This window comes from Schistocerca gregaria, chromosome 3 (assembly GCF_023897955.1).
Source record: "Schistocerca gregaria isolate iqSchGreg1 chromosome 3, iqSchGreg1.2, whole genome shotgun sequence".
NCBI classification, from domain to species: domain Eukaryota; kingdom Metazoa; phylum Arthropoda; class Insecta; order Orthoptera; family Acrididae; genus Schistocerca; species Schistocerca gregaria.
This window is the reverse complement of record NC_064922.1, coordinates 130,597,371-130,617,975: the sequence shown is the minus strand read 5'-3', so window position 1 is coordinate 130,617,975 and position 20,605 is coordinate 130,597,371. Positions and strand designations below refer to the sequence as shown.

Genomic DNA, 20,605 nt, shown 5'->3' with positions numbered 1-20,605 from the left:
CTTTTACGACCGGATCATAAAGAAGTAAAAATCATGACTATAACGAAGAAAAGCATTCCAACTGGAAAAAATTGTAATGCGCGCAAGATACAAGCCCACTCATTACTTATCTCCCAACAAAGTAAGATGAATTCGTTGGCCGTTGTTAAATATGAACTGTCTGCAGTTCCGTTGTCATTAATTCATGAATGCAGTAATAATAGTTCGACTAAAGAAACGTGCTGTCATTACATCAGTAGCTAATTTTTCGGACGCTCAGTTCATTGGTAGCAATGCTTTAATGTATCATATGAAATGGCGAACTGTTTCTTACGTTCCCCTCCTCCACTTCACATGTTGTGAAAGGAGATTACAGCACATACCCTTATTTCTGATTATTACGAGATTTCACCTACCAAACTCCACGAACGACAAAGAAGCTTATCAGCTGGTGCTGTTCCACAAATACACCTGGCATCGACGACAGCACGTCCTACCCGTAATACTGTTTCAAGCAGCATCCGAAAATAGAGACAGCTTACTGACTTGCTATGTTCCATCGTATATTTAGGTAATCAAGTACATTTTGTGAATAAGAAGAAATTAGTCACCATTCGCTCATGAGAAATCTTATGTTAACACTACTTTCCTATGCTCCACACGTCGTTTTCCAATGTGGTAAGAACATCCAAAACGTTAGTGAAGATATAGACGTGTTCGTTGTAATACTATACATTTACTGGAAATGAGCACTTCCTGTTATTTTTACTATGAAGAGCTTTGGCGGACAGACAGCTATCATTAAATCAAATGCTAATAATCTGGGTGACAAGTGTAAGAATACACTCCCAGCTCATGCTTCAATAGGATGTGATTCTGTCTCTTTCCTGTTCCTGAAAGACAAGGCTGCTGCATGGACCTTATAGCAGAGGCATGAAAAACTTGGCTTGAAATTTCTAGACGAGATTTACATTGATTATCGCCATATAATGAAAACTGGATGTCACCTTTTCATCACTTTTGTGTAACGGTAGACAATGTAAATCAATGTGATTCTTGAGCTTCTCCCGGCGTATTTGATAATCAAAATATCCACGGGTGTACTGCCGGTCTATAGTGTCCAACGGGCACAATATTTCGGCGATCAAACATGTCGCCATCATTCCCTTCACAGAGGAATGGGGTACTTAAAACTCTAGTACATAGGGCGCGCACTATCTCTGACACAGAGAGTCTACCCCAGGAATTGGAATATCTGAGAACTGTATTTCGAAAGAATGGGTACTCAGAGTGGCAGATCCAACGTGCTCTCCGCCCAACCACTGCAGCACAACCTGTTGAGATGGATGAAGTCACGAGGGAGGAGGTACGCACTGCATTTATTCCATACACAGGCGCACTCTCGGGGAAAATCGCCCGCATTCTGAAGAAACACCGTGTCAGAACTGTGTTTTGTCCTCCGAATAAAACTCGTGCACTGGTGGGGAGCGCCAAAGATGACCTCGGTTTGAGGAAGGCCGGCGTGTACCAGATTCCGTGTCAATGTGGCAAGTCGTATATTGGTCAGACGATGCGTACCGTCGAGGATCGATGCCGTGAACACCAGAGGCACACTCGACTGATGTATCCGAGCAAGTCGGCGGTCGCTGAACATTGTTTGTCGGAAAATCACACTATGGAGTATGACCGCACGAGGATTCTGGTACAGACGTCGAGATACTGGGACAGCGTTGTTAGAGAGGCCATCGAAATTCGCACCAATGACGACCTCATAAACCGTGACTGTGGCTATAATCTTAGCAAGGCTTGGGAACCAGCGATTGGGTTAATCAAGAGTAAATCGAGCAAACGCATAGTTGTGACGACCACGGCGGACAGAGCAATCACACCGACATCATCTCAGACGCCGTCGCAATCTGTTCCACCGCGCTACCGTGGCGCGGGGCGCGAACGGCGACTGGGGGCGCGCCGCGGGCGGAGGGTATTTAAATCAGCCGCCACCGCGACCGAACCCAGTTCCCCCTGAGCAGCCATAGCGTACGGATCTCCGTGCCGGCACGTTCACAGGAGCTCAGTCCGTCAGTTCACCTGATGATGGCGACATGTTTGATCGCCGAAATATTGTGCCCGTTGGACACTATAGACCGGCAGTACACCCGTGGATATTTTGATTAATGTAAATCAATGATTCAGCTACGACACCATCTGTTTACAACAGAAAGAGAAATCTCTTGTAACTGGAAGTTATTGACACCACCAGATGAAGTCTTACAAAACCACATACAGAGTGTTCACTTGCAATTCACTCACTGGAAGTCACCAGAGCAGTTTTCGCCTTCTACAATGTTTCAGTGGAATCCCGTAACTAGAACGAGTCCTGAGTTCTCCCTTAACTGATGGATTTAGCTGCATGTAGTCATATGATATCTGAGCGAAGTAGCTGCAGTTGCAAATGTTATAATTCATGTAGCACAACATATTGTCCCACGCCCGGGTTCCCGGGTTCGATTCCCGGCGGGGTCAGGGATTTTCTCTGCTTCGTGATGACTGGGTGTTGTGTGATGTTCTGAGGTTAGTTAGGTTTAAGAAGTTCTAAGTTCTGGGGGACTGATGACCATACATGTTAAGTGCCATAGTGCTCAGAGCCATTTAAACTACATATTGAAAATATGCATCGGCAGCGACATCTATGAATATTTTTACAGTCACCTGAAGCAGGATGGACTGCGTCAGCGGTGATGAAAGTGACTTTGGCTATGACAGTGACAATTTTACAAGTGACACACTCAAGGAAAATTTTGAATGGCACCAAAAGAAAATGTCCAAAAGATTTAACAATAAACGAAACACAGTGAAGGCAGTATTTTAAGACATTATTTCATCTTTGTCAAAAAAAAAATTCATGTCTGTCATATAACATCACAATAAATTTTGGTGTAGTAAAATGAAAAGTAGTTGTACTGTAAACTTGTAAACACACAAGTATTACAAAGCTTATTATTTTTTACTAAAGAATAATTAATTATTTTTCTGTATTCTTTGAAGCATTTCAAAATCCAGCATAAAAATACATCATCAGCAATTCCTCAAGGATGCCAAAGTGGCACCTATCAAAATTAGCATTCCTGAGTATCCCTTGATCATATAAAATTTTTATACCAAATGTTACATTTCTGTTCTGAAACAACCAGACTATAAGCAAAAACATATGTTTAAAGGTAAAATTTTGAACTGCACAATATATAGTACAGAAAATATTTACAACCCTGATTTTGCTCATTCAAATCCACCTGGTGCATGATGACACGAAACACATTGTATTCAACGTTGCCTAAGCATTATTGCACTTTGTACGTAAATGCTTGCTCCTATCTTTCCTTCTACGTCCATAATTTTGACAAGTTGCGAATGTTGCTGTGTTTTGGTACTGTATTAGAAAGTGTATCTTGTACCCTTGTGATCTCATTCTTGAAGGCAGCGCTTCTGCTAACTTTTGTATAAAGTAACGTCTGCTTACTTTTTCACCTGTTAGTTCCTTATTGAGCACAAATTTATTAAATGCTATGAAGTCCGAGCATTGAAAAAAAAGACAAAAAAAACATACATAAGCAATGTGCAACAACCATTTGGTCGATTATTGGTCGACGATGTCAACGCCGAGTCATTTACCAGAACGTAGGCTTCGGAAATGAAAATTAAGCAGATGATTAAAAATTTATGTTTCTTGGAAGCATTCACTTCCTGGAGAAATATCACTTTGGAAACGCACCCTTCTTACTGAGCAATTAACAGTTGAATGATCTACTCACCATTTATACCGTACGAAATGTGCGCAGTCTCTTTTACTTTCGAAACTGGGTCGCTTATGTTATTTCTAGGAAGTCCTCTATTTTGTGTTCTACAGTCATCCATGGTTGACCACTATCGCTGCTTCTAAATAATGTTATTAGTAATGGAGCAACGTCGCGTTGAGGTTAGCTGATATCCTTGGTGGTGCTATGGCGAATAGTGCGTTCCCTCGCGCCGAATAACTAAGCACTGATAAGCTAAACGTAAAGCATATTGTACCAGTATATTGTGTTTCCTGCTAGTACCATTTACTAATTGTCCATTTACACACTGGGTAACAGTATTACAATCCAAAATTGGACACTGCAAAATGAAGTGACTTCATCTACACTTAGTCAGTCTCGCTGTTCTGTGCTTGCTCGCAAATGCTTACGTCATTACGACGCTGTAACGTTAATTAGAAACGCAGGGCCACATACAGGAATCAGAAGCGCAGGTAATACATAATCGATTCAGATTACTTTGGAGGCTTTCCGCCTCATCGTTGCGTCTCTTGACTGAGACGATTTACGATTACTGTTCACCTGGAGTCAGACAATAACATTCGACCAGCCATATTAAAGCCAGATTACATCAGCGGATTTCCGTCACTTAATGCGGGCTCAAGGGGAAATGTTCATAGCTTTACAGAGCTGACATAAGCTGACATGGTGCCACGTTGTTGTTTAGTAAACCAGTTTACACTTTATGCGATGCACAGTTATATTTATATGGATTTTATTGTAACTGTGTTGAACATATTTCGTTTAGATGAAGTAACTGGAACAAGGCTCCGTAAAAAAAAAATTTTTGGATGGATTATCTCCAATGGAAAATTATGCTACAATGGTTGGGTTTACAGGAAGTCTCCTCCTTCATTTGCTACAGTAAAGAATTTGGGATCTAAAATCAAGCGTCCGTAACTGCTCTTGAAGATGATTCGGATGAAGGGCGTCCCAGAATGCAATAACAGATGCAAATGTCAAGAAAATTACCAAAATAAAGTACTACTGCATGAGTCGCAACTTCTTGCTGCGGTGTACCGTAGGTCTCTAGAAGATCGTAGCCTTCCAAAACACTATAAAAGGGCACAGGTTATCTCCGTTTTCAAGAAGGGACGTCGAACAGATGTGCAGAGTTATAGACCTATATCTCTAACGTCGATCAGTTGTAGAATTTTGGAAGACGTATTATGTTCGAGTATAATGACTTTTCTGGAGACTAGAAATCTACTCTGCAGGAATCAGCATGTGCTACGAAAAAGACCATCGTGTGAAACCCAGTTCACGATATTCGTCTACGAGACTCAGATGGCCATAGACACGGGTTCACAGGTAGATGCCGTGTTTCTTGACTTCCGCAAGGCATTTGATATAGTTCCTCATAGTCATTTAATGAACAAAGTAAGAGCATATGAATTATCAGACCAATTGAGTAATTGGATTGAAGAGTTCCTAGATTACAGAGCGCAGTATGTCATTCTCAATCGAGAGAAGTCTTCCGAAGTAAGAGTGATATCAGGTGTGCCGCAGGGGAGTGTCTTAGGACCGTTGCTATTCACAGTATACTTAAATGACCTTGTGGATGACATCGGAAGTTCACTGACGCTCATTGCGGATGATGCTGTAGTATAGCGAGAGGTTGTAACAATGGAAAATTGTACTGAAATACAGGAGGATCTGCAACGAATTGACACATAGTGCAGGGAATGGCAATTGAATCACAATGGAGACTTGTGTAATGTGCTGTGAATACATAGAAAGAAAGATACTTTATTATTTAGCTACAATACAGCAGGTAAGCAACTGGAAGCAGTTAATTCCTTAAGTTATCTGGGAGTAGGCATTATGAGTGATTTAAAATGGGGTGACCATATAAAATTAATCGTCAGTAAAGCAGTTGCCAGACTGAGATTCATTGGAAGAATCCTATGGGAATGCAGTCCGGAAACAAAGGAAGTAGGTTACAGTACACGTGTGTGCCCACTGCTTGAATACTGCTCACCGGTGCGGGATCTATACCAGATAGGGTTGATAGAAGAGATAGAGAAGATCCAACGGAGAGCACCGCGCTTCGTTACAGGATCATTTAGTAATTGCGAAAGCGTTACGGAGATGATAGATAAACTCCAGTGGAAGACTCACCAAGAGAGACGCTCACTAGCTCGGTACGGGCTTTTGTTGAAGTTTCGAGAACACACCTTCACCGAGGAGTCAAGCAGTATACTGCTCCATCCTACGAATATCTCGCGAAGAGACCATGAAGATAAAATCAGAGAGATTAGAGCCCACTCAGAGGCATACCGAAAATCTTTCTTTCCACGAACAATAAGAGACTGGAATGGAATGGAGAACCGATAGAGGTAATCAAAGTACCCTCCACCACACACCGTCGGGTGGCTTTCGGAATATGGATGTAGATGTAGATCTAGATGTAGGAACATGTAAGAAACAGGTGACGTCATAGACGTATTAGAATTAATAGTACAATTACAAAAATGGAGTTTTAAATACGAAACATCTTTGTGCAAGACGTCTGCCGGATGTTTTAATGATGGCCAATAAGAAATTAGAGAAGGGAAAAAGGCTTTAATAAATTACATTGATTTTGTGTTCCGATTTCTGACATCATCTTACAGAAGAAACAGTGATCAAAGTGTGTGTCGGAAGCATTCGGCTCCGCACTAAACACGGCTGTTCAAATTGAATGTAACAAAAAATATTAATAGAAATGATTTTCTATGCTAAAGAGCTTTTTTCTATATAACACCGGGTAAGAGTTAAACGTGTACTCTCGGCTATCATGCTCCTCTTCTGGACTTACTGGTTGATCAGAATATGAGAAGAGGTCTAATGTGGGGATACGACTCTAATCAAGTCAGTGAACTTTTTCGAAATGTACTGTGGATTGAGGAATTGATGGTTCATTCAGCCTGGTTACCGGTCAATAATAAAATTCTGAGGTGGTTATCTTTCCCTCTTTCTCTACAGCTTTTCTAGATCTCAGCAGGACCTGGAACTTTACTTAGACTCACTTTTTCCAGTCCTTCTTCACATTCTATACTCATACTCATAAATTAAGAATAATGCTGATACATGGTGAAACAACGCTCTAGTGGGCGGTTTGCGGGTTTAAATCACCTCGGGGTATGACTATGTGGTGCATCTGACCTGTGGTCGTCGCACGGTGGCGCTGGCAGCAGTCCACATACGCAGAGGTGTGTTGCTGCACGCCAGACTACGGTGCAGTGAGTAAGTGTGCAGACGTTTTCAGACGTGCTAGTGGTGACCGTGTGTTGAAAATGACTCAAATAACACATATTGATGACGTTATGAGGGACAGAATACTAGGGCGATTGGAGGCTGGTCAAACAAAAGAGGTTATAGCACTGGTACTCCATGTGCCACAAAGTGTGATCTCAAGATTATGGCAACGATTCCAGCAGACAGGAAACGTGTCCTGGCGCTACAATACGGGATGCCCACAATGTACAACACAACAAGAAGACCGATATCTCAGCATCAGTGCCCACAGACGGACACAGAGTACTGCAGGTAGCTTTGCTCGGGATCTTACCGCAGCCACTCGAACAGCTGTCTCCAGACACACAGTCTACAGACGACTGAACAGACATTGTTTATGCGCCTGGAGATCTGAAAGGTGCACCTGCTGACCCCTGGTCTCAGGAGAGCCTCTAAAACCTGGTGTCAAGATCACAGTACATAGTAATTGGAGCAGTGGTCCCAGTTTCTGTTCACGGACGAGTCCTGGTATAGTCTGAACAGTGATTGTCGCCAGGTTTTCATCCGGTGTGAACCAGAAACCAGATACCAACATCTTAATGTCCTTCAAAGGGACCTGTATGGAGGTCGTGATTTGATGATGTGGGGTGGGATTGTGATTGGTACACGAACGCCCCTGCATGTCTTTGACAGAGGTATTGTGACAGGTCAGGTGTATCGGGACGTCATTTTGCATTTGTATGTCCGCCTTTTAAGGGGTGCAGTGGGTCCCACCTTCCTCCTGATAGACGATAACGCACGGCCCCACCGAGCTGCCATCTCAGAAGAGTGCCTTGAAGCAGAAGATATCTGGCGAATGGAGTGACCTGCCTGTTCTCCACACCTAAACCCCATCGAGCACGTCTGGGATTCTGTTGGTCGACGTATCGCTGCACGTTTTCAAACCCCTAGGACACTTCAGGAGCTCCGACAGTCACTGGTGCAAGAATGGGAGGCTATACCCCAGCAGCTGCTCGACCACCTGATCCAGAGTATGCCAACCCGTTGTGCGGCCTGTGTACGTGTGCATGGTGTTCATATTCCATATTGATGTCGGGGTACATGCGCAGGAAACAGTGGCGTTTTGTAGCACATGTGTTTCAGGACGGTTTCCTCAACTTATCACCAATACCGTGGACTTACAGATCTGTGTCGTGTGTGTTCCCTATGTGCCTATGCTATTAGTGCCAGTTTTGTGTAGTGCCACTTTGTGTTGCACCATGTTCTGCAATTATCCTTAATTTATGAGGATGAGTCTAGTTCCGGAACTGCAGGATCTGCTTAATCTGCGTGAACTTCTTCCACGGTAACGTCTGTTTCTTATTAAAAGTTTTTCACAGCATTCCATCCTTAGGAACCCACACGGTAGCACCACATATTAAAATGATACTGTTCAGTCATGAGAGATAAAACTACTGTGACGCAACTATTGTAAATAGGGAACCAAATTTGAAAAAACTGAACCCTTTGTTACACTGATATCAGAAAAGAGTTACTGTCTAGATTATAAGAATCAAAGGTTACTCACCTGTATGATGGTTGCAAAAATAAAAGCGAACGAGAGGAACACGAAGAAGTCGAGGGCGGTGGGATAGGGCACCTTTGGGAGGTCGGTCCTTGCTTCGAGGCCCAGGAAGGTCATCGTCAGTACGGTCGTTATTCCTGAAAAAATACCGTGGTATGTAGAGATGTTGGCAGAAGCACAGGCATTCGTGCATATATCAGTATAATACTCCTGATAAATGATAAAAAGCACAGTAAAGCTGTAACTCTATAGTTCTTTCTGGTGGAATCATACATTTCTGTAACAGTGTGTGTTGGCTAACGATGTATGAAATTATAAGCTAAAATATCAGGAGGTACAAGACACTGTCAGAGGAACCAGAAGGGTTTTCGCTTATGGCTTTCGATTAGGTCGATTCCGGTTCATTCATCCTAGTCGATCATCCCTTGAAGTTTATAAAATCATCACGGCATCATCATGGACCTTTAATAGATGTCACAGGACGAACGTATATGAAAATTTTATTGCACAGTATACTGCTGCGCTGACAGTATTCTTTCGGTTCTTAGAGGCATCACTCCTGAAATTTATTTCTCTTTTTTGTACAATCGCCAGTATCTTAGCTGGCATATCGTGTTCGTCGTGTGTACGTGTTTCAAGGTGTTTCTTTCATTTCTCCGAATATGATCTTCTCAAATACCTCAATAAAGTCTCCATCTGCAATTTTTTCGTCCAGTGTTCCTGTCAGAGTTCCACAATCAGTGAGAACCTAACATGTGTCTACCACACAGCAATGTCTTCTATATACGCCGCACCTTATCTGGTTATTCTAGTATCACATTACATACTGCTTTAACTGACCCTTAACTTTGAACTTCCTATTGTAGCAACACACTCTGCATTTTCCCACATTATTTTCCTTTGGAATTTCTAAGCTACACATTTGACGAGGTTCCTCAGGTGAAGAGATTCAAATGTTTCACCTGAACTGCACGTCGATATTTTAGCGAAGAAAGGAAACAAAACTGATTGTTTGATTGCTTTCGAAGGCAAGTGAGTGCATATTATAGTCATCATAGATGGAACATGAGCTTATGTAAATAACCATGTGTGAATGAATCTATCATGATTATGTTGGAGGAACACTCTACGTATTTATTTGAAATGACAAATGTAAACCATGAACTTCGTAAATCAGGATGGGCTTTCGCCAATTTTATCCCATTCTCTCTGTCCTCTTTCTTCTATCTATATTTGTCTCTGGCAGACTTATTTCGTTCGAGACATTTAACTTGCTTCTTCTAAAGTGCCTCTCATGTCTGTCTTGTATCAGCTACCTTGTCATCGCAGCTTAAGCAATGGAAAATCCAGGATGAAACGACGACAGTACTATGTAAAGGAAAGACTCACCATACAGAGAGGATGCTGATTCGAATACAGGCACAACAAAAAGACTAAACACGAGTGCTTTCTGCCAGAAGGTCTTTTTATGAAATAAACACACATAGTCACAGAAGAGCTACTCACACACATACATTACCACTGGCTCCTGCCATCAATGCCTCGATCGCCAGAGACAGTTGTCATGTACGTATCCGACTTGTACTTGCTTGAGTGTGTGTACGTTTTGTACTCCATGAACTGGCCTTTCGACTCGAAGCTCTCTCAAAGTAGTCTTTTTGGTGTACCTGTCTGCGACTCCATATTTCCTCTATGTGGTGGGTAGGACTCTATCCTTTCCATACTACACTACTGGTCATTATAATTGCTACACCACGAAGATGACGTGCGATGCGAAATTTAACCGACAGCAGGAAGATGCTGTGATATGCAAACGATTTGCTCTTCAGGGAGTTCACACAAGGTCGGCGCCGGTAGCGACACCTACAACATGCTGACATGAGGAAAGTTTCCAACCGATTTCTCATACACAAACAGCAGTTGACCGGTGATACCTGGTGAAACGTTGTGATGCCTCGTGTAAGGAGGAGAAATGTGTACCATCACGATTCCGACTTTGATAAAGGACGGATTGAAGCCTATCGCGATTGCGGTTTATCGTATCGCGACTTTCCTCTTCGCGTTGGTCGAGATCCAATGAGTGTTAGCAGAGTATGGAATCGGTGGGTTCAGGAGGGTAATACGAAACGCCGTGCTGGATTCCAGCGGCCTCGTATCACCAGTAGTCGAGATGACAGGCATCTTATCCGAAAGGCTGTAACGGATGGTGCAGCCACGTCTCGATACCTGAGTCAACAGATGGGGATGTTTGCAAGGCAAGTCACGAACAGCTCGACGACGATTGCAGCAGCATGAACTGTCAGCTCTGAGACCATGGCTGCGGTAACTCTTGACGCTGCATCACAGACAGGAGCGCCTGCGATGGTGTACTCAACGACGAACCTGGGAGCCCGAATGGCAAAACGGCATTTTTTCGGATGAATCCAGGTTCTGCTTACAGCATCACGATGGTCGCATCCGTGTTTGGTGACATCGCGGTGAACGCACGTTGGAAGCGTGTGTTTGTCACCTAGTGTGATTGTATGGGGTGCCATTGGTTACACGTCTCGGTCACCTGTTGTTCGCATTTTGAACAGTGTACGTTACATTTCAGATGTGTTACGACCCGTGGCTCTACCCTTCATTCGAACCGTGCGAAACCCTACATTTCAGCGTGATAATGCACGACCACATGTTGGAGGTGCTGTACGTACCTTTTTGGATACAGAAAACGTTCGACTGCTGCCCTGACCATCACATTCTCCAGAGCTCTCAGCAATTGAAAACGTCTGGTCAATGGTGGCCGAGCAACTGGCTCGTCACAATACGCCAATCACCACACTTGATGAACTGTTGTATAGTGTTGAAGCTGCATAGGCAGCTGTACCTGTACACGCCATCCAGGCTCTGTTTAACTCAATGCCCAGGCGTATCCAAGGCCGTTATTACGGCCAGAAGTGGTGGTTCTGGGTACTGTTTTCTCAGAATCTATGCACCCTAATTGCGTGAAAATGTAATCACATGTCAGTTCTAGTATATTATATTTGTCCAATGAATACCCGTTTATCATGTGCATTTCTTCTAGGTGTAGCAATATCAATGGAGAGTAGTGTATTAGTTCCGCAGCATGCTAGGTAGACAACATTACCTATGAACCTCTCTACTGACCCATTAATTCACTCACTTACTTCAATAAATCGATCCATAATCCACCCACATTCCGCACGTCCTTTTATCTATCAAACAACCAATCATCCATCCATCCATCCATCCATCCATCCATCCATCCATCCATGCATCCATCCATCCATCCATCCATCCATCCATCAATCCAACCAACCATCTTCTACTGGGAAACTCAGCTGCTTAATGCTCAGATTTGCCCATTTACCGAGAGAGACGCGGTCGGCGGTGGCCTCGCGGTTGAGCCAGAAGGAGACCCACGAGAGGACGACGAGCAGCACGCAGGGGCCGTACACCTGGATCAGGAAGTTGCCCATGTGCCGCTGTAGGTGGAAGCTCACCAGCAGCATCGAGTACTCGCCTGCACTCACAGACACGCGCCCTCAGTGGTACAGCCGAGCACACAACTGTTATACATCTGTTACTGCAATGTTTAGTTTGCAAGCTGTATGGGATAAAAACATTGGGGTACACTGAGAGAGGGGGTGTATTTTGGTTAACTTTTCGTCCTCATGCGAACTTATTTTCAGTACAGACAAAAGCCATTCCTACACTTGGTGACTGGTGTGAGTACATAACTTACCAGCATCTTCCGGACGTTGTGGTCTAACAACTGGCATGGGAGGAGCATCATACCAATAGATCGCACAGAAATTTAGCTTCAGTGTGATGACTGAAAAGCGAGTACTGAAGAGAGGACTCAATCATAGGTCCTTCGAGAAGGTCGACAGGATGAGTAGAGATAAGAAATGGGCCCCATACTCTCGGTTTATACTCTCCAGCGAGTCATGTGACCTCATCTCCGAATTCGTGATCTCTACGTGCCCTTAGACTCAACTACTCGTCACCTGAGCCTCTTGTCTGCCACGAGGTGCAGGTGGTTCAAATGGCTCTGAGCACTATGGGACTTAACATCTGAGGTCATCAGTCCCTTAAAACTTAGAACTACTTAAACCTAACTAACCTAAGGACATCACACACGCCCATGCCCGAGGCAGGATACAAATCTGCGACCGTAGCGGTTGCGCAGTTCCAGACTGTAGCGCCTAGAACCGCTCGGCCACTCCGGCGGGCGGTGCAGGTGGACTTGAGTGTATCGTAGAAGAGAGGGAGTACACGAGTTCACAAGTATAATCGAGTGCTCGCTGCATTCCTGGTGTATACACACGTTTCTCGAAGAAAGTTCCGCCATTAAACTGTAAATTACTATTTATTTATTTCACACTGGCATTATTTCGGCTTTACAGCTATTCCCAACTGCAGGTTGATATGACACAAAATGTCCGACCTGCCTAAATGACAGAAGCAAGTTGTATACCAGTACAACGAGTAATCACTTAGCGGTGAACGTTGTTCTGTTTACATAGTGTGTTTCCGTAAAAGCGTGCAGAAATGTAACAGGACACAGAGAATGCTCCACTGAATAATTCGACATAGTAAACCAGGGATAGGAGACAGAAGCCAGCTGAAGGAGATAAGGGGTAAAGTTGTGTACCCGTTTGTCTAGGTCTGCAGTTCGTGGACTAGTGGCTAGAGTTGCTCCTTGTGGTTCACGGGGTCCTCGGTTCGGTCCTCGGTCGCATTGGAGATTTTCTCTGCCCGGAGACGGGCTGGTTGTAATGTTCTCATCATCATCATTCGTAACAGTGGCTAGATTAGATTGTGCACAAACTGGGACTTTGTACGGTAGCCGGTGACCACGCAGTTGAGCGCTCCACAAACCAGACATCACATCACACCAGCTTTGTCTAACATTATTGCTTCCTAGTTTATTTGCTACTAACAACGGCACAAATTTACACTACTGTGCTGTTTAATTATATGTACATTCTTTATTTCCTGCAAGAGAACAAGGAAGTAGAGCCTGTCCATATGGTGGCTCTGTTGTGTCGTATTTACATTGTCCCGTGACAAAATGTGCTATGAATCTAGGACAGATCCATTCATTACTCCGTACAATTCAGAGACGTACAGTACAATACGATAAAACAGTACCAGTACATTGTTTCCTGGTTGCTGGATTAGAAGCGCAGGTCCTATTCCATGGTCTGCGAGGTCACCTGACCTGAATCTTATTGATTATTTCCTATGGGAATATCTGAAGTCATTTGTGTATGAGACCGCAGACGATATGAAGATGGAATTAGTTGCCAGAACTGTAGCTGCCTGTGATGTGATACGAAACACACCAGGTATATTTGTCAGGGTGGGTCAATGTTCGCTGATGTCATTCTAGCTTTGATGTTGATGACCGTTATTTTCAGCACATTTTGTAAGATAAAGTTTAAATGGTACTTTTATTGTGTCTTTGAGAGTATTTGTAGTTAACTAATGAAAATGAAAAAGGACACAGTAATGTGATTTTTTTCCTATTATCTCCTTAATATGGCTTCTTCGACCCGAGGTTTCCTACCTCAAATTGTTCAATGCAGCATCCTCTATGTCGTGTTAATTTTCGCGCGCTCTTACGGAAAAACTCTGCACATATATTTATGTAGACAAAACGTTTTCGAAGGCTATTGTAAGTTTATTTTAATATTCAATATCCATTCGCACAACATCTGTCAGTTTCATTGACGTATACGAACTTTCGAAGCTTTACCGAGTGTGTAACTGCAGTACCAGAAAACATGACATGAGAATGAAATGCAGTCTCTAAATGATAATTAAGCATTAAAATAAATTACATACAGAAATGATAACATATACAGCTCGCCATTAGCCCATAAATGCTGGTTGCTTCACCAAATGAGCACACAAATTCGGCGCTTTTTTGTCTCAGGGATCTAAAAGTGAGATTTCTCTGTGATCAGTTTTCGTCTGACGGAGCACAGTTGTTTTTTCATGATGGAAGTGGAATGAACAAGAACACAACCATTTTCTTCTCATTGGACGAAATTTGTAGGTTTCTCGTCTGAAGCCTGTACTACTCCGTGAAACGTATTCCAGTTATCACTCCTCCACTAATGGAACTAATTTGCAGTTGTGTACTTTGTTAAATCAATTTTCGTCTTACAACCTCCACAGTGTCCCGAAAGACAGCTTTGATGAAGACCATCATACCCCGGCAATGGGTAAATTTTCATTGTCAGCACTGCTTCACAGCAGCAAAATCATGTTTACATCTTCCGTACTAGTAATTAGTCACGACTAGCCTTACACTCCTGCCCGCTTCAGTAGGAGAGAACAAGTCGACTAGTATGAAGCGACCGCAGCGCTACATTTGTCAGTTTCGTCATACTCACGAAGCTACAGCGGGAACGAAGAAATCCCATTAGCACTCATATTAGAGCGGCCCCTTAATTTGTGAAGTATGCAACCCGCAACATGGTACTCGTACTCTCTCCGTTTATGATGTCTAATAACGAGGAGATCGTAGGATCGTTCGACTGCATCTGTCGAATAGTTGGAAGAAAACTGTAGTATGGTAGCCCATCGGTACACATGGAGGCGGCATCTCGAAGATTCCCTGCAGGTGCCGTGAGCGACCCTTTGAACATCGCCACCAATGGAGAACCCTGACGCCCTGGTCACTGACCAATGAAGAAGCCCCTGGTCACCAGCCAATGACGACTGCCAGGACCTGAGCGCCAGTCTTCTAGTTCAAGATTACTTTTAGTTGGTATCTGGTGCTGAACGTTGCAGCATGTTGCTGATAGATAGCTGTACCAGCAAGAATTCAATATATCGTGATGCACGTATGTGTTGGGCCTCTGCTTATAGCCAGCTGCCTCTGCAACAGATTTTCAATGGTGTAGCATTTCTTCAGCCGCCATCTGAGTACAGCATATTTATTTAAAGCGCACTTGTGTCAACTAAGCTTTTGCCTCCATGTGCAGATTCCTATGGTGTCACATACTTTGGCCACCTTCTACCAATTTATAAGTAGGAGCGAGCACATAACGTCTGGCTCCTTGGAATATAGCGGCTGCTGACTTGCAACATAACAGTAACTTAAATCCAGACAGAGGCCAGAATGTCACTGTAAACAGCCGATAACATCTTACTGGGAGCTGGGTTGAAATATCATGCTATCACTCATCTTTTACCACTGATACCGTATCACGCACAACATAAACTTGCACTGTTTGTAACCAGAGTCAGCAGGGTCAGTTAGAAACATCGTAAAATGTTGAGCGATGGCTCTCTTTTCTGTTTGTTGAGGTCGGGTCGACAAAGATGTGTCCATAGACGACCTGGTGAAATGCCACAAAGAGAGCAACTCTCAGGACCCATACGTTTTCCACTCCTGAAACCATTTTGTTAGCAGTTATTCGACGTGGCATCAGGATTCATCTGATAATACTTAAAGGGAGGCCGAACGCTGGACATGATGTGGCAACTATGGTAAGTGTGTCAGGTACCCCTTCTGTTCTAGTCAAATTTTATTTCAGAACAAAAACACACTTGGTTGCGACAATGTTTAATGTCAATGACGCGTTTCGCCATTATTGTTCATATTCGGATTGTCTACAAAGAAGAAACCAAACAGATATAAGTGAAGGAAAAGGGCAAGGTTCTATCCTGCACAGCTACGAAGACAAAGTGAACTAAAGGTAATAAAAACTTACATAAATGTAACTGGTAAACGTGGCTCATCAGTCATAAAATCACATGAATGTAGAACAGTAAAAGTAGCTGGATACTTGACCCATCGGTCATAAAACTAGAAATAATGTAAAATAGACACCAAGGTAACGAGATATATAATCCATTAGTTATGAAACATGAAGTGGACTAGTGAAAGGTGAAAAACAGCCAGAATAACACCGAGAAAGTAGAGATAAGTGGCGGAAAAGTTTTTCACTATTATTGTGTGTTACTTTGAGTACACCACCCGGCTCCGCCATGGGGTACAAGTTGCATACGTCACTGTCTGTATTGTCACGCACACAAACATTACTGAGACAAATTGATATAAAGGTGCAAGGTAGTGCGGCAAGAAGTACGCAGGTGGCGCATATGACCGGCTAAGGCAAATGTTCGAAAACCAAATGTAAAAGTAGTAATACAATGTATATAAACAAACCAAGGCAAACACATAAAACCCAGAAATAAAATAAAAATAGTAGTACCCCCGTGTAAAGAATAGGTAAAATGATTACACGCAAAAATATGTCATTAAAACTTCATCACAGGGAGTAAAACAGCTAAATTCTGGAGTACATTCATCGAATAGGCATTCTCAATCGATAAAACGTGAAGATACAGGGATCGGGAGCAGTCTTAAGCGTCGCATACAAGAGGCAAAAATATTCTTTGTCGTTAAAATAAAGAAACACGTTATAAAATTTACAGAGGTAAAGCCATCGACAACAAATAGTCATTCAAAATGTCCTTTTAAAATATCGTTCCCCAACTTCCATACAAAAACCAACAAATTGAGAGTGATGCTGTTGACATAAAATAATCATTGCAGCAAGGTTCGGAACATTTGTAACTTTGTATCATAATTTGTCTGATTACTGATAATCAGTTGATCGTTCAGCAACCTGTCCTTTTTAACATCGACATGTTTAACAATTTCCAGCTCCTCGAGTAGATTCAACTTCTTCCCCTTGTCGGAAAGGTGTTTTATTACCTGTGAAGAAGTTTTAATGACATATTTTTTGATATCATCATTTTACCTGCTCTTTATATGGGGGGTACTTCTATTTTTATTTTATTTTTGGGTTGTATGTGTTTGCATTAGTTTGCTTATGTGCATTTAATTACTAGTTTTACATCGTTTTCTTTTCGAAAATGTGCGATAGTCGGTCACGCTCACCATATTTGTACTTCTTGCCATACTGTACCGGACAAATGTATCTCAATTTGTGGTAGAAATGTCTGTGTGCGAGCCAATACAGACAATGACTTATGTGGCTTGCATCACGGTTTTGTAAGCGTGGTCCTGTTTCGTACCGCCACAGTGGAGCTCTCGGGTGTGTTCAGCGTAACGTGCAATAACCATGAAAAAATTTTCCGCCAGATATTCCCACTTTCTCGGTGTAATTCTGGTTGTTTTTCTTCTTTCATTAGGTCCACTTAATAGTTTAGGTGTTTCATGATGGATGGATTATGTATCTGGCTACCTTTGTGTCTATTTTACATTATATGCCGTTTTATGACATCACTCACGTATCCAGCTGCTTTTACGTAAATTTTTGTTACTTTTAGTTGACGTTGTCTGCGTAACCATGAAAGATACGGCTATCGCCTTTTCCTCAACTTGTATCTAATTGTTTGATTTCCTTGTTCTATATACAATCTGATGGTGCCCCAAAAGGGCAAAACGCATCATTGACATTAAATACTTTCGCAATCGAGGCTGCTTTTGTTCTGAAACACTTTTAAACTTGTTGCTGTAACAGCCATCCACATTTTATTTCCTTACTTTCCCCTTTTACTATTTTGTACATCTACAGTTATCATAGAGCATTTAGTGAGAATGCACTCAGTCTGCAGTGAGATCTCAGTTCCCACGCTGGATGAAGAAACCTGTGGACTGGAGCGCTGCAGCAGCGTGGCGGAGCCGCGTGGATAGCGCTCGTCTACGTCACTCGCTCCGCACGCGCATAGGGAAACACGCGGCTCGCAGTCCACTTAGTCGGTATCAGGCGGCGCAGCCGTGTGGCCTCGCCACGCGGATAAGGTTCGAATGGTTCAAATGGCTCTGAGCACTATGGGACCTAACATCTGAGGTCATCAGTCCCCTAGAACCTAGAACTACTTAAACCTAACTACCCTAAGGACACCACACACATCCATGCCCGAGGCAGGATTCGAGCCTGCGACCGTAGCGGCCGCGCGGTTGCGGATAAGGAAACAGACGTGAAACAGGGATTTAGTCTGGCCCACCTGTCTCGCTCACTGCTCCTGCCGCCGCGGTTGACGTCAAGAGTCCACAGCAGGGACCTCGCAGCGTCGACAAAACGTAGCGGTACAATGGTCCTGGCAAGTTTTCACTTGGATTTGGAATTAGAATTTCTTTTTAACTTTCGATTTTCCATGTTTTCTACAGAGAAGGTGTGCGCTGTATGCCTCAACTCCATCCGAACAGGAATAGGAAGGCCCAACGCTACAGACTGACCGCCGTGTCATACTCAGTCTATTGAGCTCAATGGATGTAGATGTGTAGGGGTATCTTCAGCACACCGTTGTCAGTATTCGTGACCGGAGCAGCTACTTCTCAGTCAAGTAGCCCCTCCATTGGCCTCCCGAGCGCTGAGTTCATCCTGCTTGTCAGCAGCGTCCAGCAGACTGGATGGTCACCCGTGAAAGTGCTAGGCAAGTCAAACAGAGCTTCACTTCGGCGATCTGACAGGAAGTAGTGTTACCACTGCGGTAACGTCGTCGGCCATTACTATGGTACAACGAAAATTAAAGTGTTAACCGAATATTGAATGTTATTGAAGATCATTGTTTCAGTTGTGGAACTGTTTATTTCTCGAAATAGTAGCTGATAAATAAATAATGCTCACTTCGAGTCAGCTTCTAAAATCGCACAGACTTTTAGACATATTTTCATCACAAGAAATTAAAACGATGTCGGTTGAGAGTGTGGAGACAGACTAATTGTAAACTTCGTTTATCATTACCTAAAAACTTCAAACCACACCGTTCGCTTTCATGAATAAATCGAGCAAGTGAACTAGTATGAACAGATAAACAAAGGAAGTGAAAAGTGTAGTGGTGAAAAGAGATAAGTAGTATTCGAAAAGATTTCTATCTGGATTGTTATTCGAATAAGCAGGTGATTTAAACAAATTTATTCCCTAATAAATTATCTGTAAATTAAATAATGAATAACATATAATACCACTGTAATTGATTTCTTTCTTTCTTGTACAAAATCAGTATTTTTTCCCTTGGCTCAATGCAGTTTCTGTTTTATAAATAACTTATTAATGATATGTCCAGTAATGTGGTTTTGTGGCTCAGTGGCTGAAGTTCCAGACCACGTAAATTAGGCTTATGGGCCTATTCCAGATTGGTCCAACGATATTCTCTGTTATTATCGTTTCTTTCACCTATAACAATAAGAATAATGCCAAGTCAAGTTGCACAGTGTTTCGGAGTATGTGTTGAAAGGTAGGTCCCCCTCTTACTGACTGTATCTGTTTGGAGGTAGGAGATGTCAAGGGCACACCACCATGCCAAGTAAGGCACTGCAGAGCTGAACACATAGTTCAAGTAGAGCACAGCTTTACTTGATTTACAGCGTAACAAATGAAATAGAAAATGGGATATAAACGGACGGCCTAAGCAGTTTGGGCTATAATGCAATGTTAAGCAGTCAATTTTGTCGGCCCGCTGACGGTGAGTCGTGACCATCCAGATGAGCGAGATGGACGTGGAATATGTTACGCCTTTTTTCGCATAAGAACCGTACTTTACTATAATTATTTTTCCGTCGTTTTACTTGATTGATGCGGTATGTATTATAAGCGCAGTTGCATAAAAGGTACAGTGCACGGAATCTGTAGTGACTCGCAATTTTTATGTCATCGGTTCTGAATGAAAATGTCGTTAGTAAACGTTTACAAAGATCGGAGAAAACCCCCATATCAAACAAGGAAATACCGATACCGTACGTCATTACAGGAGACGAGGCATTTGGTGCATCTGAATATTTAATGCAACCATGTGGAGGAAGGAGCTTGACAAACAATAAAAGAACTTTTAAAAAGTGGCTGTCTCGGATTGGACGTTTATAGAATATACTCTTGTAAACAAGTGGAGGACAGACATTTTTCATCGCCCAATGGATGTCAGAGACGAATTTTCAATTGCCGTAAAAAATGCATGCTGTGTTTTACAAACTGATCTTCGAGAAAGAGACGATGTT

The 20,605-nt window shown here is 42.8% G+C and overlaps 1 protein-coding gene across 1 annotated transcript in view; it reads right to left on the bottom strand.

The window, feature by feature from the left end:
• The window catches only part of LOC126355278 (gamma-aminobutyric acid receptor alpha-like), a 195,501-nt gene that overhangs the window by 38,183 nt on the left and 136,713 nt on the right, over positions 1-20,605 (bottom strand). The window contains exons 6-7 of the mRNA XM_050005565.1: positions 11,984-12,136; positions 8,617-8,750 (exon numbers count right to left, since the gene is read on the bottom strand). Coding sequence (XP_049861522.1) covers positions 8,617-8,750; positions 11,984-12,136 — 287 coding nt within the window. The remainder of the gene's footprint in view (positions 1-8,616; positions 8,751-11,983; positions 12,137-20,605) is intronic.